The 25668-nt window shown below is 38.0% G+C and overlaps 1 protein-coding gene across 1 annotated transcript in view; it reads right to left on the bottom strand.

Annotated features, from left to right (window-relative positions):
- DMD (dystrophin) overlaps window positions 1–25668 on the bottom strand; it is a 1824373-nt gene that overhangs the window by 913259 nt on the left and 885446 nt on the right. The window contains exon 43 of the mRNA XM_036304100.1: window positions 5258–5433. Coding sequence (XP_036159993.1) covers window positions 5258–5433 — 176 coding nt within the window. The remainder of the gene's footprint in view (window positions 1–5257; window positions 5434–25668) is intronic.

The raw sequence follows: 25668 nt of genomic DNA, 5'->3' as shown, positions 1-25668 counted from the left end.
AATCAAGGGGTTGGGGCACTGCCCCCTATCACGCACAGAACAGGGCCCATCAGGGGGTAGGGGAGCTTCCCCTTGTCACCCACAGAGCAGGGCCGATCAGGGGGTTGGGGCGCCACCACTGTCACACTCAGGGCAGGGCCGATGGGGAGGTTATGGCTCTACCCTGTCACACACAGAGCAGGGCCCGTGGAGGGGGGTTGGGGCGCTGCCTTCTATCACCCACAGAGCAGGGCCGATCAGGGGGTTGGGGCGCCGCCACTGTCACACTCAGGGCAGGGCCAATGGGGAGGTTATGGCTCTACCCCATCACACACAGAGCAGGGCCCGTGTGGGGGGGTTGGGGGCACCACACCCTGTCACACACAGAGCCACAGGGCAATCAGGGGGTTGGGGAGCTCCCCCCCTATCAGGCACAGAGCAGGGCTGATCAGGGACTTGGGGCGCCATCCCCTGTCACGAACAGAGCAGGACGGATAGGGAGGTTGTGGCCCCACCCCCTGTCATACACAGAGCCGCAGGGCGATCAGGGGGTTTGGGCGCTGCCCCCTGTCACACTGATCCTGGTGCCGGGAGGCCTCTCAGCTCCGCTGATCCCGGTGCTGGGAGGCATATTACCCATTTACTATATAGGATAGAGGCCTGTTGTACGGGTTGGGGCTGGCTGGTTTGCCCTGAAGGGTGTCCTGGATCAGGGTGGGGGTCCCCACTGAGGTGCCTGGCCAGCCTGGGTGAGGGGATGATGGCTGTTTGCAGCTGGTCACACACCCTTCAGGGTGGGGGTCCCCACTGGGGTGCCTGGCCAGCCTGGGTGAGGGGATGATGGCTGTTTGCAGCTGGTCACACACCCTTCAGGGTGGGGGTCCCCACTGGGGTGCCTGGCCAGTCTGGGTGAGGGGCTGAGGGCTGTTTTCAGGCTGGCGGCTGACTGAAGCTCCCAATTGCTCCTTTTTTTCTTTTTTCTTTTTTTATTCTGGGTCAGCTTTAGCTCTGGCTGCAGCTCTGAGGCCTCTGCTGCTGAAAGCAGGTATCTGGTTTGTTTGGGTTCTATAATCAAAACACTGTATCAGCTCCAGCTCTGAGATCCCGGAGGCTGAAAGCAGGTTTCTGGGGTTTTGTTAGCTTCTATATTTGTAACAATGTTTCAAACTGCAAGCTCAGAGGCCGGCAAGACAGGCGGGGAACGTTGGTTTCCTTCGTCACTGAAGCAAGCAAGCCTCATGTTAGCTTCAAGCTGCCTGGCTGCTGGCCGCCATCTTGGCGGGCAGTTAATTTGCATATCTCGCTGATTAGCCAATGGGAAGGGTAGCAGACGTATGCTAATTACCGTGTTTCTCTTTTATTAGATAGGATAGGCTATGATTCAGAGTTTGCTCAATGTAGGGATAGTGTTCATAACCTTGCTGCCTTATTCCATTCAACCTTTTATCAACTGACATTATTTTAAGTAAAATACCCTTCCTATGTTGTCAGCAATCCATTGCTCGAAGGTCTACCTACTCACATTCTCTTGACTGATACATCTGCTGAAATAGTCCAGAAAAAAAGGAGTGTATGAGGATGGTGACTGTACTATCTAAAGGACTGAAATCATAGCACATAAGAATGGGGTCTGGACAGACAAACAGATGACTAGATAGAGTTAAGATCATTTTCATGCTATGGACCCCATTGACAATCTGGTGAAGCCTGAGACTTCTCAGAATAATGTTTGTAAATCCGTAATACAAAATACACAAGACTCCAAAGTATACCGATTATATTGTAATACTAGTATAGTTAATAAGCTATTAGAAAAACAAATGTGGGGTATAGTAATGCAAGTGATTGCTTATTATAAACACATTAATAAGATCCTGTGGCGGATCTAATAACCACTGCAGTTTTGAAGTAGTGATAAGCATGAATAATATTTTGAGATGCCTGTACTGACTCTAATGAGATATGAAAACATCTGTGATTTCACAAGTACTGCTAGTACTACTTCGGTTTCTTGCCTACATTCAGAATGGAAGAAAATGCTCAATTTTAGTTAGAGGTTAGTGAAACAAAGAGGCAATCCCCCTTCCCGCCCCACCCCCGCCCCGCACAATTAAAGCTCACAGTACCCCCTTGGAGTCTATCAAGGGACTTGGGCTTAAAAATCTTCATACACAAGCTTGCTTTTTTTAACCTATGATTTCCTCTTATGGCCTATATGTTTTCATTTGCATCTTTATAATTTATAAAAATTTATAAAGACCATTTTGGAGGCTAAGCCATCATTAAACTTATTACTATAATGCTTAAAGTTATAGACGTTATTCAGTTCTTCTGCTACATAATTGAGGCAACAGTGAATATTCTATCATAAATTGTAGTTAACTGACTATATTTTATACTTCATTTACTTCCAACATAGACTAAGTTTAATGGATATTTATTGCTATTTGAATTTTTCTGAACATTTCCTTCTCATATTTCTGATATCTTGCACTTTGAAAGAGAAAGGTTTAAAATTATGTAGCTAGAATGCTACAAATACTTTTTGTAGACTTTTTTACTTAAATTCTATCCATTCTTTCATTGTGTATATGGACTAAGAAATGTTAAATATTTCCAATAGCTGTATTTATAGTCCACTGCAAACTAAGAATACTGTTTTCAACTTGAATAACTATCTTATTTTTCACCTGTGCAAAAAATAATTTCTATTTCCTTCAAATTTCTGCTTGGGTTGAATTGAAAGCATGCCATTGATTAACAATAGTTTCATGATTACAGCCCTCCACAATTGCTAGTTTAACATATTATTTATAAAATATTTTATTTTACTTTATTTCCTACTGGATGCTTGGAAACAGCTGTGTGTACTGGAAAAAAATGGCACTTATATTTTACTACTTTTTCACATTTCATAAAATTAAAATTATATAAAAATCATGAGGAAGTGTACTACAAAACTGATCTCAGTGGAAATTTGAATATGCTAACATTTACTTTTAAAGTGTAACATGAAGTTGACAACTTTAAAAGCTGAGTTAAAAAAATCAACCTCAAGGAAGCTGATCTTGACTTTTTAAAGCACAAAAAAGCAATATTTAATGTAGGTCAAATGTTTAAATGGGAGAAATTTTTCTAACCAATCACAGCCAAATTCCTAGCTCTAATTAACCTACAATTTGTGTAATATTTCACAACAGAATCAGTATATACCACTTTCTTATAAACTTAGAAGGATCTAGAACTATAGAGCTTATTTGGTAAAACAAATACATCGCTCTATCTTCATGTACAAGTTCTAATTTGCATTTAGAAATCAATAACAACATGATCTTAAAAGTTCAGGTGCAAAACAGTTTTTTGAAAAAAATATTAATATACTCTACTCAAATACTATGAATAAGATATTTAAAAGTGAGAAACAGACTCATAAAGAGCAGGCTGAGAGCTGTGGGGAGTGCTGGGTAGGGGTATGTGGAGGGATTGAACAAAAAAGAAATAAAAAGAAAAACACTCATGGATATGGACAACAGGGTGGTGATTGCCAGGGGCAATGGGGTGGAGGAGGGTATAGGGGGGATAAATGGTGATGGGCAGATACTTGACTTGGGGTGGTGAACACACAATACAGTGTACATATGATGTGTTATAGAATTGTGCACCTGAAACCTGTATAAATGTGTTAACCAGTGTCACTCCAATCAATTCAATAAAAAGGAAAAAAGAAATATATAAGTGAGAAACAATATAAACAGTAAAGAATAGCCCTCCAATCAATTGAACCCATTTTATGAATTGGAGATATTTATTTTTTAGCATGTTATTCAATTGTTCTTAATCTTATCATTTCTTAACATTTTATTTTAAACTAGATTGAGTCTAGTTCAAAACTGACATTATACAGGTTTAAGCTTGTTCATAGTGTAAACATATCAGTTATTTAAATAATGGGATATCTGTGTGTTTAATAGAAGGATTTCAACTTAGGAAATAGGTATATGCCTTTCTCAAGGAAACATTTTAACTACAAAGTTTGAGTCTTTAATAATCAATGTATAAAGGACAATATTTTCTAAACCAAGATTTAAAATAAAAATGGTTTTTAGATGATGCTGTTATGTTTTAACTTTAGCAAGATTTGTGTGTGTGTGTGTGTGTGTGTGTGTAGGTCGGCTGACATATCCTTTTTGTCAGAAATATGCATTCTATCTACTTTCTGAATAATGCAGCATGAGCAAAGGTGGCAAGAGCAGGTGGGCAGACAATGGGCACAATTCCAAAACTTTTCTAATAAATCCTCACCAAGATGTTTATCAATGAGTTGTTTTAGCTTTCTGAATATTAAAAAGTCCTTGGGGTGGTGGGCACATGGTGCAATATACACACCTTATAACATAGAAACTCACACCTAAAACCTATATGTTCATATTGAATAATGTCACCTCAATCAATTTAATAAATAAATATATTTTAAAATTCACCTATTATGTAAATAATAGGTAGGAAGCATGAACTTGCCAACAGAACCTAGTTTTTATTGTTCACAACAATAGTCTCACTTGGTAAATAAAGGCCAAGTCCACCCTTATGAAACAGGAAACATTAGTACCAACAACTGGGAGCATAATACAAAATCACATTTATAAAAATATCTATGCCTTCCAAATGCAGCAGCATGCATTTGGCTTTCTGTGCTTTCATTGCATTCCAAGGGAAAGTTAAATGATGAATGAATTCAACAATAACCTTTCTGAGATTTTGTTTTTCCTTCAGATTTGAAAATTTTTGGCCCATGTCCCTCTTTAAGAATGTACCAACAAATGCAGTGAAACTAAAAGATAAATATTACTATCATGTTTTTGAGCATCACAGTCACATTTGTAGCTGTTAAAAAATCTAGCCAAAGAGCAGCTTTGCTACAAAATAGTCCTTTGTAATTTTCTTTTCTCATCTTCCTTTAAAAAGCATTGGTCCTCAGTTTGTTAAAGTTGGAATATACTGAGTACATTCAGATTTATACAATAATGGGATTTTTAAAACAAACTTGAAACTTTAAAGTAGCAGAAAAGCACTTCCTACTTAACTAGCAACAACTAAACATTTCAGTACATGAGAAAAAGAAAGAAAAATGTATTATTGCTATCGATTAACTGCTGATAGGCTCCTTAATGTTAGTGCTTTTCACCCTGGTTATAATCTTACACAAAATCTTTCTTTTAAAGGATAGCTTAAATACCTCTGCTAAATTGTAAAATTCTTATTTTATCTGTCTCCTTACCTCTTTCTTCTTTCTGCCAGCTGTTTGCAGACCTCCTGCCACCGCAGATTCAGGCTGCCCAATTTTTCTTGTAGAATACCGGCATCTGTTTTTGAGGACTGTTGAATTATCTCTTCCCCAGTTGCATTCAATACTCTGACAGCAATTTGCCGCTGCCCGATGCCATCCTGGAGTTCCTGTAAGATACCAAAAAGGCAAAACAAAAATGAAGCCCTATGTCCTTTTATTTGTGAAAAGATTAAACAATGTGCTACCACATGTGGTTCTACTGGGAGAGGAAGAAATAAAAAAGCTCCATGTGAAAGTTTTTCTATGAAACTGACACATCTATATCCTAAGGATACAAGGCAGAAAGACACCTTTTATGGGTTAGCAAAAAAAAAAAAAAGCGCTCTCTCAGTTCAACTCCAGTTTTTATATTTGTAAAGCTTGTCAGCTAGAGGATGCTATAATGTCCCACAAATCAATTAGTTGAAAACCCACTCAAGAGCAAATTCGATTTCTTGTCCCCAGAAGGATGCTCCATGTTTAACAGTCTATGAAGTGTTGTAAAATTTAACGTGAAAAAAGTATTTGGATTTGTTAGTGACAGTCAGTATAAGAGGTGAAAAAGACACTACATGGTTTAATCACTGTATTAAGAAAGAAAAAATCTCTAGAAATACTTACACAAAAACCATTACTGTATTAGAAGGAAAATTATTTCAAGTTCTGTTCCTATCAATATATTTTGCATTATGAAACTGAGAAATAATTGCTTTCAGGGGCAACCTATCAATAAATCCCTACGGTATAGCATTAAATTTAAAAATAATCTATAACCACCAGCACGTTTTTATGAGTCATTGATGGTGTCAAACTTAAATATCTTTTTTATACTGAATGAAATTTTAAAATGTCAGAAAAAATAGTTCCATTAAAAATAGACTATTAACAAAAAAGAGGGACTATTACAACCAAATATACGTAAAAACAAAAAAAATGTTTTTTAGCATTAAATTAAAATGATATTCTGTCTTTTTTTTAAAAAGTGAATTTAGAATTGGTAAGGCAATTAAAATAACCATTTCTTCAGTGTGAAGTTTAGAAAACAAAATAATATGAGAACTTGAGATACCCAAATCTAAAGGATTTGCAAATCCTTATGTACTAATGGTATAAAGTCACTATGCAGAACACTTTTCTAATAGATGTGTTCCTAATCATCTAATACTCTTATATTTCCTTATCCCTTGAGACAATGGCAAGTAAAGAGTAAACCCCAGAACATGCCTGTCAAAGAGATGAATGAATGCCTATCTTCTGAGACTGGGTCAATTCTCCCTTAGACTCTCATTCCACATAAACTTCTTGGTATTTTTGCTTTACTACTATTGTGCAATATTTTGAATGCTAGAACTTTGGGTAGTAAAACTTTAACAGTTAAAAGACAGACTGGATAAATAAGTAACAAGTTATAACAAAGCCATTATTCCAGGGACACAATATCTCACAAAGAATATAAAACTATACATAGTCATTGAACTATTCATAAGCTTTCCTGATCATACTCTCTAAAATGCGCATGAGATATACTGTAGTAAACATGTGATATTTCCTTGAAACCAGTTGCCTTTGCTCCATTACTTACATCTCACTCTTTACCACCTGATCAGATCATTGCTGTACATGACATCATTTTTAGTAATAGGTATACCCCGTTATAACAAATTGTGTCTATATTCCTATTACACCATAAATTCATTGAGGTCAGAGATTGTGTCTTATTCATGATTGTATCCCTAATGCTTAATACAATACCTGGTACATAAGATTCTTCAATAAGTATATATTGAATGAATGCATGAATCTATTAAGAAACGGGGAAGATAAGGAGGAGGGAGGGATGGAGGAGTTCAGTCTCATTACCACTAGGGTATCATTAGTATTAATACTTATCATTGGGCATCCTAGAGATTCAAAGAAATAAGTACAATTTTCTAGGATTTTTGGCAGTGTCTAATCAATTGTAGAGCTTGATGTGTTATACTAGCTAGCAAGTTGTCTGATATTGGACAGAAGAGGGATGTCCTCAGTGGAAGGATGAGCAGGAGAGACCTCTGGAGGAAAATTGGAATTTAAAGAATAAGTAGGACTTAGGCACCTGGTAGGTCAGTGGGGTGAGAGGATGGCAGAAGGCAAGGCCTCTGGTATGCAATTTCCAGGATCTGACCAGAAATATACATATGGGTTCTATCTATACTAGTAAAAGGGTAATATGCTAATTAGACTGAACACCATCTGGACGTCCTTCCGGACAAAGCCATGGTGGCGAGGCCGAGGCAGAGGTGGTTAGGGGAGATCAGGCCAGCAGGGGAGAGCAGTTAGGGCGATCAGGCCAACAGGGGAGAGCAGTTAGGGGGATCAGACAGGCAGGCAGAGTGGTTAGGGGCAATTAGGCTAGCAGGCAGAGTGGTTAGGGGTGATCAGGCAGGCAGGCAGGTAAGTGGTTAGGAGCCACTGGTCCCAGATTGTGAGAGGGATGTCCAAATGCCAGACATCCCCTGAGGGGTCCCAGATTGGAGAGGGTGCAGGCTGGGCTGAGGGACCTCCCTACCCCTCCTCATGCACAAATTTCATTTAATGGGCCTCTAGTATCAATATATGAGGGTGGTAGTTTAAGGATAGGTTTGGTGCTGGGTGTATATTGGGCCTGGCCAGAGAGGATTTTGCTTTTTATTAAAGAGTTTGTAATTCATTGGAAGGCAACAGAAAGTGACTTAAGTTTTAAGTACAGCAATGTGAGAGCAAGATCTGTGTTTCTGGGGCAGGATTTAGGCTACTGTTAAGGCAGGGACACAAGCAAAACAGCTGGGACAGGAGATAAGTTTTGACAGTGCACCAGGAAGGAAAGGCTAGAGATATCATGAACTGTTAAGGCAAAAATCACCAGGGTTTGGAAACTAGCTGAATCATGCAATCATGAATGACTATGAAATGGGGAAATATTTGCCTAAAATATAGAAGTCAGGAAAAATCTTTGCCTAAAACATAGGGGGAAAAGATTGTGACTCTAATTTATACTCCCAATGGTATCTATCATATACAACTATACTTATTAAATATGAATGGAGCACCCATTAGATGTACGCTATAGAAGTGCATCTCAAACTTGAACATCTATAAGAATCTCCTAGAGATCTTGTTAAACTGCCAATTCTGATTCAGTAGGTCTTTGGAGGACCCCAAATTCTCTATTTCTAACAAGCTTCAGGGGATGCCCATATTGCAGTTCTGGGAACAATAGATTGAGTAGTAATATGATAAGTAAATGCCTTCGAATCTTTGTTAAGTAATCAAAGAATTCCTGTTGCTGGTTTACAACGCTATAAACTAAAGCTGCTTCGGAATTTTTGTCTAAGCCATTTTCCTTTGTAAATGTTTTTAAAATATATGTTAATTGACTTTCGAGAGGAAAGGAGAGGGATAGAGAGTTAGAAACATCAATGATGAGAGAGGATCTTTGATGGGCTGCCTCTTGCACACCCTCCACCAGGGATCAAGCCACAACCTGGACATATGCCCTGACTGGGAATAGACCTAACTGTGACCTATCTGTGACCTTTTGGTTCATAGGTAGATGCTAAACCATCAAGCTACACCGGCTGGGCTGGCTCCTTTGTATTTTTTATTTTGTCCCTTTTACTTCAAGGCTGATGGTTACAATGACTTTTACCACCCAATTGTAGAATCAACAAAGCTTTTGTTATTTCTATTTCCCAGATAATAGAGAACTGAATAGCTAAGAATGAAGCAACAATTTAAAATTATTATATCTAAGTCTCATTTATATCGAGTCCCAAATCAGTGTCATCAGATTTTTAATTTTGTGAGAGAAAAGATCATTAAATAGTCTATGGCATTTGTGTGAGAAGGTTTTGCAATCAGGAGCAGTATTTACAGTATGTTATCTACTTAAGGAGTGTTTTAAGCAATAAAATGTAAGATAGCAAAATAATGGATCAAAACAGGAAGTAAAAATTTGTACATAGTCTTTTACAGTTAGCCTCTGAGCCTGGAAGAAGATAAAATTTGATTCACAAAATTAAATGTAAAACCTCTATCAACTTTATTCACTTAGTGAAAAATGAATTAATTTTAATTCTATAGCTTTTAAATATTTTAAATACTAAATTAATAATCACCTGTAAAAGCTTTGATGTCATATTAATGTTCTGTTGTCATAGACATCCTTATCTATTGCTCTGGCAATTAACATCTAGTCTTAGTTTGGGAAAGAGAGAAAATCATAATTAAATCTGTTGAATTATTCATCATAGTTAGAAAGCTTATTGTGTTTTGATTCAAATATAAAGCATCATTCTTAATAAGCACTGCATATCAGACTCTAGACTCCCATAGAGAGCTTTTTCAAATATAAAAGCTAAGAATCTGATCCTAAGCAGAGTGAATCAGAATTTCTGGGGTTCAGGGGACAAAGGTGCACAAAACGGATACACTATTAAAGAAATGGTAGGCAAGACATATATGGAGGCCAGTGAGCAAAAGGAGCATGTTTTAGAGTTACTGCATTATTTTCAACTTCTTGTATGCTTTTTAAATCGAAAAGTGTTCCTAAATTATAGAAAATGACATATATATTTAAGTTCTCTAAGTCTGGTCAAATTGAGGGAAGGGAAAGATTACAGGCAAGGAAGAATTTTATATAGGGAAAAATATGAGAAAAAGAACCCAGTACATTTTATATGAAAACACTGCAGAAATTTAAGAAGTATATTTTATAAACTTTTCAAAACTATATGAAAACACAATAGATGGAAAATGAAATGTGACAAATGAAGAAAAAGAATAAGCTAAAGAGGAGTTATGGGACACTGTACAGTGACAAACTGAATAAACTATGTAGGCAAAGAAGACTTGGCAAAATATCCCCTAAGCTAGACAAAATAGGGCAACAGAAGAGATAAAAAGTGATTGGGAGAAAAGATCATGACTGAGGAAAACCGAAGAGAGGAAAACAAACCTTCGTTGAACAAGTAGATGGATCAAGAATACAATTCTGTGGTTTCCTTACAATTTTGTTAACATTTATTTTGAAACAAATTAATTATTGACTCAGATTACTGACTGGGCAAGTAAAAAAAAATTATATATATATATAATCTATCTATCTTACTAATAAAAGCTTAGGTGGTCCTCACGTCGCTCACGCCGTCACAAGATGGCTGCGCGCACAGAGGGCTTGTGCAGGTGGGCGGGGCTGGGCTTGACACTTCATGTGTGAGGGCCCTGGAGGGTAGTTGACCAGGAGGTACATGGGGAAGTCTGGGGACTTGGGGAAGTCGCCCCACGGGGCTGTGGGACTCCGGGACTTGGGGGAATTGCCCCATGGGCTAAACATCAGGGCAAAGGGCACCACCCCACCCCACCTCCACCCGGGGGAAATGAGGTTCAGCTTCAGTGTCAGAATAAACCTGGGGTAGCGGGAGCTGCCCGCACTCCATGTCCACCACCCAGGCTTGACCTGGGGTATGAACATGACAGAAAACCTCCCTGGCTGCCTGGTCCCCTACCCTGAGCTTCTCCCCACACAAGAGCAGTGATTTCATTCCTGACAAGAGCAGTGACCTCACTACCTGACAATGGAGCCCAACAGAACGTGGAACCCTGGTAGCCAGGCAGCCACGTTCTAAAACAGCCCCTGCCCAGCTCATTTGATAGAGGCGTTCCCACCAAGGCATCTTCTGCTGTTTGCCGCAGTCCTGCCACTGTGATAGGCAAAGAGCCAGCCAGGACAGCTTCTTCCACCGCTGCCACTGGCTCTGCACTCAGCCCTGACACCCCAGAGGTAACTCAGGGAGGCCCAGGGCGGTTTTCTTAGAGCCACGCCACCACACTCATCCCCCTCACCAGCCCCATGTCCCCTGGGGCACCGGCCCCACGGGGCTGTGGGACTCCGAGACTCAAGGGAGTCCTGCAGTCCCACGGGGTACTGGCTTTGACTCTGCATCCCCGCGGGCGCCATCACAAACTCCTGACAGGAGGAAGGAGGGAACCATATACCTGCACCCAGGACTTGGCAAATAGTGATATTAACATGTTAAGTGCCCAGCCTGTTTTTTCTTCTGGATGGAAAGTATAGTATCAGTCACCGGTGACTGGGCACTTAACCTGTTAAAATATTTCTTCTAATGAATTCCCTTTCAATGTGCATGAATTTGTGCACCAGGCCACAAATATATATATATATAAAATCTCCCTAAGCAACCATTTTACTGGTCACTATGACGTGCACTGACCACCAGGGGGCAGAAGCTCAATGCAGGAGCTTCCCCCTGGTGGTCAGTGCACTTCCACAGCGAAAGCACTGCTCACCTGACCAACTGGGCACCAGGCAGTGGTGCAAGCCTCTCCTGCCTCCATGGCAGTGCTACCGGTGACAGCAGGCACAGCGGGGCCTGGATGAGTGGGTGCAGGGTGGTGCCTGAACCGGGCTCAGGCTCTTCCTCGGCCACCTGCCACTTCGTGCACTACTATATCCCTCAGAGGGGTCCCGGATTGCAAGAGGGTGCATTAATCCATGCATTGGGCCTCTAGTAGGTAATACTATAATAATATGAACCCTGTAGAGGCTTTTGAAATGCCAGATATAATTGTATGGTATAATTTCATAAAAGTATGACATGTTATCTTTTACCTACTGTGTTACACCTTCTGTCCCATTTAAAATCATCCCCATTGCTTACCTTTGTCAGATTCTAGCTTTCAAGTAAGTCTGAATAATACTGTCTGGTCATTTTCTCAAAGATAAACAAGTTAGCCTCTCCTGTTAATTCTTAGAGTATACAGTCACCCTGTCTCAGAGTTTTTAATATGCTCCAGAAAGTAACTTTCAATTTTTATCAGATGATGAATTTTCCCACAGAAGCAAAATGGATAAAATACTCAAGGTATATAGCAGACTCAGCAAGAGGACACATTTAATCTAGCCCATTTGTGGATTGAGTGTTTCTGTCCTTGTGGAAGACCTGATGTCCATGTGAGAGCATTTCATGAGGATAGTGACAAGGATTGACAGATGGCTGAAACTTGGGAAATCCAGGAGTCAAAAACAGTAAGAGAGTGGGAAAATAGTGTATTAAAAATAGGAAGGATTGCCCAGCCAGCATGGCACAGCTGTTGAGTGTTGACCTATGAAGCAGGAGGTCTGTTCCATTCCCAGTCAGGGCACTTGCCTGGATTGCTGTCTCCATCCCCAATAGGGAGATTGCAGGATGTAGACTATCAATGATTTTCCCTCATTATTGATGTTTCTATCTTTCTCTCCCTCTCCCCTCCTCTCTGAAATCAATAAAAATATATTTAAAATATAGGGAGGATTTTTTTAAAAGTGCAAAAAAGGGCTTAGATTAATGGTGATTTTTGAGTAAAGAATGAAAGTTGTAGGAGGAATGGGCCATGATCAAGAGCCCAGGATGAGGAGATCAAGAATAATGTCTACCTATTAACTACAAGATGAAATCCTCACATTAGTCTACCAGAGAAGGTCTAAAGAGCCTTTTCTCTCCTGGTCTTTGCAGCCTGCTCTTCTGCTACTCCCCACTTTCAAACTTAACTCCAAGTCCCAGTAAAACTGAATTGCTTTCGACTTCTTTGACTAGATAGCTTAGTTTTGCAGGTCAAACTCATTACTCATCTATAGTGCTCAGCTTAAATATTTCCTCTTCTACTAGGCATAAGAGCTCAGGGAGAGCTGAGCATCCCTCCTTTGTATAGGTGTTTATAAAAGAATAATGATAATTCCTCTTAAAATGAGAAATAGTTCCTTTTCTAAAGCAAACATCCTACCAATGAACTGAAGGGAAAATATGTACAATAGCAATTTTTTTTTAAATGAGACATTTACCCAACATCAAATTGCAATGAAATTTCCTTTGGCTGGGTTTATCTCATCCACAGTGATTCATGATTATCACTGCTGTTAACCTGATACTGAATAAATTTATCATAATGTACTTTGTAAGGTTATCTCAGGCTTGTTTTTCTCTCCCAAGAAATAATGCCACATGTAAAAGCAACCAACCAAACAAACACATTACAAGAGAACCCAAAAACATTTATTGCTCAATTTCAAGCAGAGGTCCCAAGGGGGAAAAGTATATATGTTAAGTCTCTGACCGTGGGGATCTGAAGTTGAAGGCTACAAGTTAAATCTATCCTTAGACATGTTTTGGCATTAGAACTTTAATAATTTGCATGCTTTTTGGTGGGGAATGCATATATTCAACCATTCTCTGAAGGCATTTGCATCAGTGGCCCTTACTTTAAAGAAAACTGTCATTATAAAGTACAAAGCTTTGCCAAGTTAATTGGTTTTACTTTGTTAAAATCAATGCTAGGCCTCTCTAGGTTCACAGATTTCTTCAATTCTTTTTGGATTCTAAATTATTTAGTAGAACATTAGGATAACAACCTGGGAACATTTAAGAGCTGTTTTTCTCTCTATTTACTTAGATTTGTTAAGGAAACAAATTTACTTTTCTCTGATCAAAAGAAGGCTCTTGTCTGTGACCATGCTTGCTCTCTTATAAAGTGCTCCTGGTAACAGAACACATAACTTTAGGCATAAAACTCTTCCTATATAATTACTCAGATGGTTCTGAAAACATGTGAGATATTTCATCATAGAACATATTGCACATAAACAAAAAACACTGGCTCTTAAGATGGAAAATTTGAAAATAGATACAGATCATTTTTAAATTCTTTATTCTTCTTTCTAGAGGTGTTATGTCAATTTGGAGCCACAGGCATATGTATTCAAAAGCCATTTGGTGGATAGAAAAGATGTGACGAGTGCCTGGAAAAAGCAACAATATTGTTTTTTAAAAGCAAGATGATGTGTACATGGCATTTATTAAGGCTTGGAAATGTTTGATTAAAAGGTTTAATCTCATTGGCTCTGAAAAGCAGGTTCCATATTGGTACCTGCTATGCTTACCAAATCTTTTCACTCTGTGACTCATTCATTGACTGAACAACCATTGATTGAGTGCCTCCTGTCAGTCAGGCACTATGTGAGGTGCTGGTCATCGTTGGCTATAAAAGAATGAATTGGAGAAGCCTATAGTAGAAGTAGGGAGATCAAATAGGAGAGGTCAATGTAGTCACTAGTAAGATGAGGGAAGATGGTGGTGTTGATTGAGGAGGCAATGGTAGAAACAGGGGAAGTGGATGAAAACAAGTGATGTTTGGGATATAAGTAGATAGGACTTAGCCATTTACTGGGATGCAAGTGAAGGAAAGGCTATCGCCTGGGAAGTTGGAGATAATGGACTGAACCACAGAGGAAAATTACCATTGAACTATAACAGGTCCTTCTTGGCAGAGCTAAGTCTAAGATTTATGAGGTGGATTTGGCTCTGAATGTGGTTGGATTCTCCATTTTCATGGAAAACATTGTACATAACTTCAAAGGTAGAATTCATAATCTAACTATATTTTGAGACTTCCTGAATATTCGCATGACAATGGCTACATAAGAAAGTGAGAAAATTAATGTTATCATTGATACTTGCTGTATCTCTAGAACTCTACATTTTATTTTCATTTGCTGGCAAAAAGATCAACCAATCTCATGATGCAGATTTTATAAGAAAGTTTAGAGGTATTTTGGTTCCCCACAACCTCTGGGGGAAAAAATTACTATTCTCATGAAGCTGCTTGTATCTATCCATCCTAACTTCTGCCCACCCACTGCTAAAACAAATCAATGGACATAAAACCACTGTAAAGAGCAAGGTGGTCTTCTCTGACTTGATTGATTTTGTTAATATGCACCATGTTCTGGTGATCTTCCCAGTGGGCCAGAATTGCTCTTGGGTATAATAAATCTGGGAGATGTGACTGGCTCTGCTAGCTCATCATGGTCCCACTGAGTTTCTTGCTTCTTTTGCTTTCTATTTTTCTCTCCCTCATCCTTCTTTTTCTCTCCCCCTCCTCCTTTCTTTCTTGTTTCCTTATTTGTTCACTTGTGCAGCATGTTCATGTATTGCAGGCCTCCTTGCCCTCAGGCATGGGGTGGGCTGCTGTGGAGGGGCATTACCAATCTCGCCATTGGTTTATTTCTGCATTAGCATAGCCAACATCAGAATGCAGGGCTGCAAGAGGGGCATTGCCTTGAAGAGCCTGCTTGACGACCATCATGAAAAATAACCTATGGGACATGTGTGTGGCATATTAGTCACTTGCAAGGCAATTTTCTAGCCAGCTCCTGATTTGGGAAGCCTGGGATTGACTGGGAAAAAGAAGAGGGAGAACTCAGAGAACACAGTTGTGACTGGCCTGGGCTGCAAAGAAGAGGAAGGCTCAGTTCTCTGGGATTTGCTAACACACAAATGGAGATGCAGTGTGACATTTTGGTGGCAGTCTGGAATGTTCCAGTTTTATTCCTTTCTAAAACATTTGATTGATTAAATTAAAAATAAACAAAAACCGTCCCCAGGCCCTGGCAGGTGTGGCTCAGTTGTTGGAGCATAATCTCGTGCACTGAAAGGTGGTAGGTTCAATTCTAAGTTAGGGCACATACCCAGGTTGCAGGTTGGATCCCCAGTCAGGGCACATGTGGGTAGGCAAGCAATCTCACATCAATGTTTCTCTTCTCTTTCTCTCTCTCTCTCTCTCTCTCTCTCTCTCTCTCTCTCTCTCTCTCTCTCTCTCTTCTCTTCTCTTCTCTTCTCTTTAAACATATACTCGGGTGAGTATTAAAAAAAAACTAGTCAAGATATTACAATATATCTTGAATGGTTTCCCATTTGAGAAAGTTTCAAAAGTAAAAATCTGAAATACATACAACACCCTAGTATGGAAAAGAGACATTAAAAAATAATTGCATTTTACAAAAGTCTGCCTAATCTCTTACCACAAATAACAAGTTATCAAGGTAAGGTTTAGTTTCTCAGGCTCTTGAGACTGGAAAGGCCCAGAAATAAGATAGAGGGATAAAAACAGATTTCTGTGTCTAACATAAACTAATTGATTTTAAGCATTTAGCTTAGATTACAGAACCTCCCAAGACGTCAACTAAAAATCCACCTCTAAGCATATGTTGGGTCTCACTAAGCCTTCTATGTCCCTCTTGCCAAGTTACTGAAGCATTAAACACAAGCTACTCCTTTTTAAGCCTTAATTTCTGAGGTTAGCTTTCTTATTTTCCAACTCATTATCTGTTGTGTGGTAATACTCTCCTCCTTCGTGGAATTTTATGACAAGAAAAGATGATTTTAAAAATCTTGTATCTCTTGTTGACTGAGCATATCAGACAGATCAAGAACAAGAATGGGTTCTCTCCATTTTTAGCATATTTGTACAATGTCAACAATCTGTACCTTATTGAACTATGTACAAACCAGAGTAACCTTAGAATAAAACAGCCAGAGGAATTAAGCAAGCCTTCTGTTAAAAGTTTCAGGATTATCTACGCGAATCCCTAAAATATCAGAGATAGTTGTAAAAAGATGAAAACGATAGTGGTTTTGACTTCTTATAAATAAATCTAATTTGTGGGGAGGAAAAGATTCAGTTATCAACTGTTAATGTTTTCTACATTTTTTTGCCTCTAGTGAAGCTTCCTTCTTAACTATTGCCTAGCATTTCATCACATTTCCATTTGATTGAAACCCGAAAGAAAACATTTTCAAGGCAATATTAACATCATTCCGAAGCTGGTTTCTTTTGTTGACTTCACACTTTGTTTAAATGATACATGTATTCTCCCACTTACCAAGCTAACCATTATTAGGTCATCTGTGTTTTATACCTTTCTTTTTCCTAATCCTAGTCCTACTAATCCTGTTATACCCCTTGCCCATACAATTTCACCTCCATTGCTTTCTCCCCAGTCTGATTGGTCACCACACTTCACCTATGTTAGTAATACGCCCTCCTAATTGTTTTCCCTCAATCCTTCTCATGCCAAAACATCTTACAGATTCTTTCAAGATTAATCCTTCTAATGGACAGTTCTGGTGGTGAATTTCTTATTCAAATATTCATACTGAATCTTCAGTACCTGCCTCATGAATCCCAAATAGTTTAGATACCATTCAGAACCTCATAACATTTATGAGAGAAACCTTTCTAGGTTTCATAAAACAACTCTCCAATTTTCCATCCATGCTGCAGCACAACTGAATAACCCACAGTGATACCTTGGCTATTCCTCAGATTTTTGCCCATTCTTTCTCCATTATGAATGCCCTCACTTCTACTTAGGTAGTCCATTTCAATACACTAGATTATGTGCTTCCTGAGGGCAGGATTATCACTGTTTTCTCACTCTGGTAGCTAGAAAAATGCCTGCTGCATGGTAGTGCTCAAAATATATTTTTAAATGGATAAATGAAGATACACCCTCAAATAATACTTATCTTATGAATATCTTTTCATGTAGAATTTATTTTGTAAAATCCTATTGCATGTCAATTGTGTCTACTTTGTGATGTTTTTCACAGTCTACAAAAAATTAGACATCCTTATTTTGATTGGAAGTTTATTAGTATCTTTAGTGCAGGGACACTGTTTTCTTTACCTTTCAGTTTTCCACTATGTTAATCAGAAAAACTTTGTTGACTAAATATGACTAAATGAATGAGCATAGCATACGTGGTAAAAGTCATGATTAAATTGTATTTGTATTTAAATACCTAGTAAACTTCTAATCAACCAATTAGTGCTTCAGTAGCTGGTCCAAAAATTTACCATGGTAACTACGTCATATCAGTGACTGAGATGGCCATGGAGCAGCACTTTTACAAAGTCAACTCTGCTGCCCAAGCAACAATCCTGCTTTGCAGTAAAGTCTTCAGAGAAAATAAGAAAAGAAACCAAGTAGGAAAATGTCTGCCACTCCCAATTTCCAAGTTATACCAATATAACCTCAGAATAACATTAGTTTCACACAATAAGGACACTGTGACATATTCTCTGTTCATGAATGGCCAGCAATTATATGAAAAGATAGTCAATATTGTTAGTCATCAGAGTGATACAGATTAAAACTGCAAGATACCACTTTATACTCCATTAAATGGCAAGAATCAAAGGATTTCTATGATCGAATGTTGGTGAGGACATAGAGCAGATAGAGCTTTTCATCATCACTGGTGGGAGTGTTAAATGGCACAACCAGTTTAGAAACCTGTTTTGCATTATCTTAGAAACATTTGACCCAGCCATTGTACTTGTATTTACCTAAAATAAATGAAAACATCCTATATAATAAAGAGGTAATATGCAAATTGACCATCACATCCTCGCACAAGATGGCCACACACATGTGGTCACAAGATGGCCACCCCCATGTGGTTATAAGATGGCCATGCCCATGTCATCACAAGATGGCCACCACAAGATGGCCGGCATGGGAGGGCAGTTGGGGGCGAACAGGCCAGCAGAGGAGGTCAGTTGGGGGTGACCAGGCCTGCAGGGGAGGGCAGTTAGCGATGACCAGGCTGGCAGGGGAGTAGTTAGGGGGTGATCAGGCTGGCAGGCAGAAGTGGTTAGGGGCAATCAGGCAGGCAGTCAGACGAGCTGTTGGGAGCCAGCAGTCCCGGATTTTGAGAGGGATGTTCTACTGCCGGTTTAGGCCCAATCCCACAGGGGTCCCAGATTGGAGAGGGTACAGGCTGGGCTGAGGGACACCCCCCCAGTGCATGAATTTCATGCACCGGGCCTCTAGTATTCTTACAAACAGATTTGTATACAAACATTCATAACACCTTTACTCATGATATACCCAAATGAAAACAGCCTGAAAGTCCATCAACAGGAGAAGAGATAAACAAATCATAGTAAACTTATACATTGGAATATTAACCAGCAATAAAAATAAATGAACTATTGGCATATTCACAATGTGGATAAATAATCACCAAAATGGTATGTTGATCAAAATAGTATATACTTCATAATTCCATTTATATGAATTCAGAAACAGACAAAACTAATCTATGTTTTTAGAAATAGGAACAATGAGTACCTATAGGGGGTAGGAATTGACTGAAATGTGGTATGAGGTGATGGGAATGTTCTTCCTATTATGGTGTTGGTTTAAGTACTGGCAAACTTAATCTGAACACAATATATGTCTTTCCCTTTATACTTCCTTATATACTTGCTGGTCATACAGAGCAAGAAAGCATGTAAAATGAACCACATGGCAGAATATGAATGTTACACAAAGTATCTTGCCAGATTGCAATGACGAATTAAGTTTAACAGGTTCAAATTTTATGTAAGAATAAACTTCATCCCCTCTCAAATACATCTGTTTCATCTTATACACTTTACTTCTATTAAGAAATATAAACAATATCACTTCCACGTACTATTAGCACTCCTCACTTAAACACAACCTTAGCCATTTTAACAATGAAGATATTCAACAAATGTAAATTATTTCTCTTCCACTTCACTTAGTACATAGATATGTCTCTTATGCAATAAAGGAACTAAGAGAGGCTGATTGTCTAGCCTTAGTCACTTGCAGACAGAATTTAAAAGGGTTCAGAGGACTAATCAGTTTATATGGGGACAGATTTAGTAAACCATCAGGGATATTGTACTATTTTTATACTACTTGCCCTTTTATCCCCATACAAGATGATAGATTTGGACAGTCTATAACACAAGTAAAGTGATGTCTGTCTTTCATGAAAGAGTGTGCGTGTGTGTGTGTATGTGTGCGTGTGCGTGTGTGTGTGTGTGTGTGTGTGTTTGGCATGGTATGTTTATTATATTTAGAAGTGTGTGGGGGGAACGTAGTGATCCCATGATATTAAATTTTAATAAATGTCTCAAGAGTCCTTTGAGACTTTCAAGAATACAATTTTGACAACATGATAGCAAATGATCCCAATGTTTTTAAAAAGGGTTTTATATGACAAGATGCATGTCACTATATAGGGATGTCAAGTGAGCTCAGATCCTAAAAGTGTATGAACATGGAATGAAATAAGGGACATATAACTGAAGGCAAAGTTAAAATATTAAAAAAGAACAATACAGAACTCTGTAAACAGTGAGGGAAAGCTTAGCCTGGAATTAAATGACAATTGTGATAATATTAAAAACAATACTGAGCACCTCTTCACTTTCATTTGGAGAAAAAAGAACCAGAAAGACATAAATTCACTGATGGGGCTGAAGAGAGAATGTGAGAAGTAGAGATGATATAGAAAGCAGAACTGCTCAGGTCCTGTGCTTGTCTGCTCTGTCAAAGAGGATGTTCATCAAACTGGAAAAGCCATAACTGTGTGAGGAAAATGAGCCAAAATAGGTGAGGGAATTTTAAAAGAGCACCTTGCTTCTCTAAATGGGCTATAGTCTCTGGCCACAGACTATATTCCAGAGAAATGAGAATATAGGGTCCTCTTTTGCCACTGATCTTTGAGAAACTATGTTAACACTGGAGATGGACAAATTCCATCCCTATTTTGAATAGTGGGTAGTCACTGCAACTGGTTTCCATATATTCCTGTTAAAGAGCATTTCTGGATGACTGAACAAGGAGAAAACAAATAGTTGTTGACAAAGACAACGTGGGGCTGCTCATTTCGGCTTGCGTGACCGCTTGATCTTATGGTGGACATGTGTGCCTGTGTTTGTGGTTTAATCTCTTTTGCAATATGAAAACTGAATTTCACATTTCTAAGCAACTTACAATAACTTCTTTTTTTCAGTTAATAAACTTATCCCCAGTACCACAGGTTCAGTTTACTTGTTGCCCTATGAACATGCTGCCTTATAGAAAAACTGAGACAAATACGCAAGTGAGGACAACTTAGAATTATTCCAACAAACATATTTTAGAAAAATAGCTGGCAACAGCTTTAATTTTGTTTTAACACTCAAAATGAAAAGCTAATAAGGACTGTCATGATTTGGAGGTATTTCCTCAAAACTCCCACTTTCCACCATCCTTTTCCCATATTTATGTTCTTTTTTTCTTATCCTTGCCCTTAAAATAAAAACTTTAATCTGTATCTCACCTGATTCCATTTTTTTCTATTGTTTCATTTTATAGTTTGAAATTTTGTTATACACTGTCTCAAATCCTTTGTGGATTAAAGAAAGGTATAAATCAGTAAAAACTAAAACTCAATTTGTTCCTTTAAATAAGCATTTTGGAAGTTTTAATCATTAAAGTCGAACAAATAAGATTAGTTTTGTATTCTACATTTAAAGCAATAACACATCTCAACATAAACAGTTTTTAAAGAAGAAAAGAGGAAGAGGATCAATCTGAGACATTTACAGTACATTCCAGAATCAGCAACAAGTTAAGTATCTACCTACTCATCTCTCCTGATATGATCCTTCATTCAAACCAGGAATGGCATTTATCATACAGAAAATCTGATTGTGCCAAAGAGCCCAATATATCATTATTATGCTAAGAGAATTGTTACAGTTACAATTATCGTATTGTGATATCTTACTTTCATGTACTTTATGGTGCCCTCTGATGATTATTTCATTTGAAACCCATGCATATATATGACTTAAGCAAAAAATATGTTATTATCCCCATGTGAAAAATGAGGAGTTGGTGGTGATGCATGTGTTTATGACATAGATTATGGTGATGGTTTCATGGATGTGCACTTATCTCCAATATCATCAAGTGCATACATTAAATATCTATCTATCTATCTATCTATCATCTATCTATCTATCTATCTATCTATCTATCAACTATCATATCTCAATAAAGTGGTTAAAAAAAAAGAGGAGGATTTGACATACTAAATTACTTGTCTAAGTCATCCTGCAGGTATCAGATCCAGGACCTGGCTCAGGATATCATCACAGTTTAGAGATTCCTAGTATTCAGTATTGCTTTTTTTCTGACTCAAGTACTTAGATATTATAGAGATATGCAGAGATGTAACAGGTAGAAAATATAAAAAATTGGAAAAATTGTATACACATTTAAATTGTGACAAGAATAAATCAAATATGTCATTATTATTGTTCTTTTCCTTGATAGAATAAGCTTATTTGATAAAGGTTTAATTATTAAACTAGAGGCCCAGTGCACAAAATTTGTGCTCTCAGGGTGGGGGGTCCCTCAGCCCAGCTTGCGCCCTCTCACAGTCTGGGAGCCCTCAGGGGATGTCCAACTGACAGCTTAGGCAGGGAGTGGGCCTAAACTGGTAGTCGGATGTACTTAGCACTGCCATGGATGTGGGAGAGGCTCCTGCCACCTCTGCTGTGCTTGTCAGTCATGAGCCTGGCTTCTGGCTGAGCGGTGCTCCCCCTGTGGGAGTGCACTGACCACAAGGGGGCAGTTCCTACATTGAGTGTCTGCCCCCTGGTGGTCAGAACATGTCATAGCGACCAGTTGTTCTGCCATTCATTTGATTTCCATATAAGCCTTTTATTATATAGGATTGTCTATTTTGATAGTATTTGTAATTTGCTTAATCATAGTCATCATTTGAAAAAATGATGTGGACCAAACATCAACTTGGAATATAATTGAAGCTGATTTAGAGAGGACCACAGAAACCCTAGATTAGATTATACATTTTTGTAAAGCTGCTGTATTAGAATGTCTTGCTGACATGCTTCTTGGTCAGGTATTTAATAGTTAAAATTTGTGTAGTTCATTGCATTTCATTTTGTTTTCCTTTGAAACAAGAAGGTGAATGATGCAATTGTGGTATTTTTGCTGTTAAACTTAATGAAAATTCCGTCCACTATCAATCAAAGGGATCTTTTTTGTTGTTGTCCAAACAAATATGCTCAAAAGTAATATATTTTTATTGGAGAGTCCTGTACTAACATTATGAGAAAACACAAACAAGGCTCTAATTTCTTTCAGATGCACTTGGCAAGTTATACATGAGAGGGTATGGGAAGCTTTATTTTTACATGTATATTATTGAGGTTATGTGGACAGACCAGGTGTTGTACAGATGAGCAAATTTTTAAGCCAGAATCTTTCAATAAATAACACTGGCCAATATTCAGCAGTGAAAATATGCATAGTGCATTTTTCCTTACTAAAATATCACTTTGATGAGGCTCACTTGAAATGTGGATGCAACCGTGTAATGTCTACCTAGACCAACAGTGATGTGGGATGATTTGCCTCAATGTGGCTTTGTAGTATCGTGTCATAATGTGATAATGACAGGCCCAAGAAACCACATGGCATATCACAAAAACCAATGATATACGAAGAATAATTTTATTTTCTAAGTAATTAAAATCATATTATTTTGATGATCACCATAAAAGTTAGAAACAATGTAAAAGAATAAATGCAGTAATAAGTTACTATTATTTCTTTAAAAAACTCACAAAAATAGAAATGAAACTCAGAAGAGGCCATAAACATGAACAATTTTATATTCTACTATTCTTAATTCATCATATGAAGGTAATTTGGTTGAATCTCTGCCATTCAAAACTGAAAGCCAAAAACAAAACTTCTGCATGATGACTTAGAATTCTTTGCACATAGCAAGACATTCTCTATTTACCAATTTTAGCAATAATTAAATAAATGCCCTACTCTACAGCATGAGTATGGGAAAAATTGATTTGAAAAGCCCATAGTATTTTTTTAAATATGAAAATCAACATTTAGGAAGATATTTATGTTGCCCCTACATAACAACAGCCTTTTGTGTAAGTGGGGATTAAGTCCATAGAGCTTTTACATATTTAAACACTGACATTTAGCTTTTAATTGACAACAAACATCATCTCTTTAGTTCTAGATATTTAAATGTACAAAAGTAAGAAATAAGGTAACTATTTGTCTATAAGACTAAGAAGATTAATATTTATTGAGTGTACTGCATCTTATATCCATTTCTGATTTCATGGCATTTCAATCGGGCACAGAGACACAACAAACAGATATATGTAGGCAGACACAAATCGTGGTAAGTGCTTGAAAGAAAAACACAGGATGCTGTTAGAGAATAAGGGAGGAAATGTCCACTGATTAGGTAGTTGTTAGGTAATGTTTTAGGTTGCCTGCAACATTTTCAGGATGAGGTTATTTAAATGGGAAATGTGCAAAGAATGACAGTTAACTATCTACCTGATGGAGGAAATAGGATGTGTGAAGTCCCCTGGTCAAGAAAGGGTTTGAACTGTTTAAGCAAAAAGAAACAGAAAGAAAAAAAAATGGCTGGACCCCTTTAGGTGCAAGAAGGAGTATTATAAAATGAATTTGAATGCACAGATTCATGAACAAGGATGATCACTGTCATGAACAATACTTGAAAACAATTCAAAGAACCAAAATTTGGAGTATAGTTAATTATTTACAATAATAATTGTATTATATTGTCTTTTAAAATAAAAATGCATAATGGATGTTAATATTTAAGAAAATAATACATAATAGAGGGTAAAATAGTATACGTAATACTATTCTACTTTTTTAATAGAAAAAAAATCTGAAAAATCAACAGAAATTTGAAAACAGTTAAAACTTATTACTGGCAATATATGGGAAAAAAGATTATGGGTGTTTTTTTCTTTTTAAAATATTTTTATGCATTTCCAAAGTTTTTGACACTGAACTTTAAAAATTATATGCAAAAACAAAAATGAAACAACCATCATAGGGCTTTTCTCTAAATAGTAATAATAAGCTTAGCCCTGGCTGGTTTTGCTCAGTGGATAGAGCATTGGCCTGCGGACTGAAGGGTTCCGGGTTTGATTCCCGGTCAAGGGCATGTACCTCAGTTGCAGGCTTGATCCCTGACTCTGGTTGGAGCTCCTGCAGGAAGCAATCAATCAATATGTCTCTCTCACATAGTTCTCTCTCTGTGTCTCTCCCCCTCCCTAAAAATCAATGGAAAAATATCCCCGGGTGAGGACTAACAACAACAAAAGAATAATAAGCTTAAACTGACACAGTGGTGACAAGAATGTAGAGAAAAAGGAACCATTGTGCACTGTTGGTGGGAATGCAGGTTGGTGAAGCCACTATGGAAAACAGTATGGAGATTCCTCAAAAAATTAAAAATATGAATGGCATATGTCTAAGCAGTTCCACGACTGAATGTTTATTGAAAAACAACAACACTAATTTGAAAAGATATGTGCACTGCTATGTTCATTGCAACATTATTTTCAATGGCCAAGATATGAAAGCAACCTAGGTATCCATCAATAGATAAATGAATGAAGAAGATGTGGTATGTATACACTATGGAATTTTAATCAGCAATAAAGAAAAAGTGAAATCTTGCCATTTATGACAACATAGATGGACCTAGAGCAGCGGTTCTCAACCTGTGGGACGTGACACCTTTGGGGGTTGAACGGCCCTTTCACAGGGGTCGCCTAAGACCATCAGAAAACACATATATATTTACATA

The sequence above is a fragment of the Myotis myotis genome, unplaced genomic scaffold, assembly GCF_014108235.1.
Source record: "Myotis myotis isolate mMyoMyo1 unplaced genomic scaffold, mMyoMyo1.p scaffold_m19_p_4, whole genome shotgun sequence".
NCBI classification, from domain to species: Eukaryota; Metazoa; Chordata; class Mammalia; order Chiroptera; family Vespertilionidae; genus Myotis; species Myotis myotis.
Note: the sequence above shows the minus strand (reverse complement) of the source record. Positions and strands in the feature narration are given on the sequence as shown.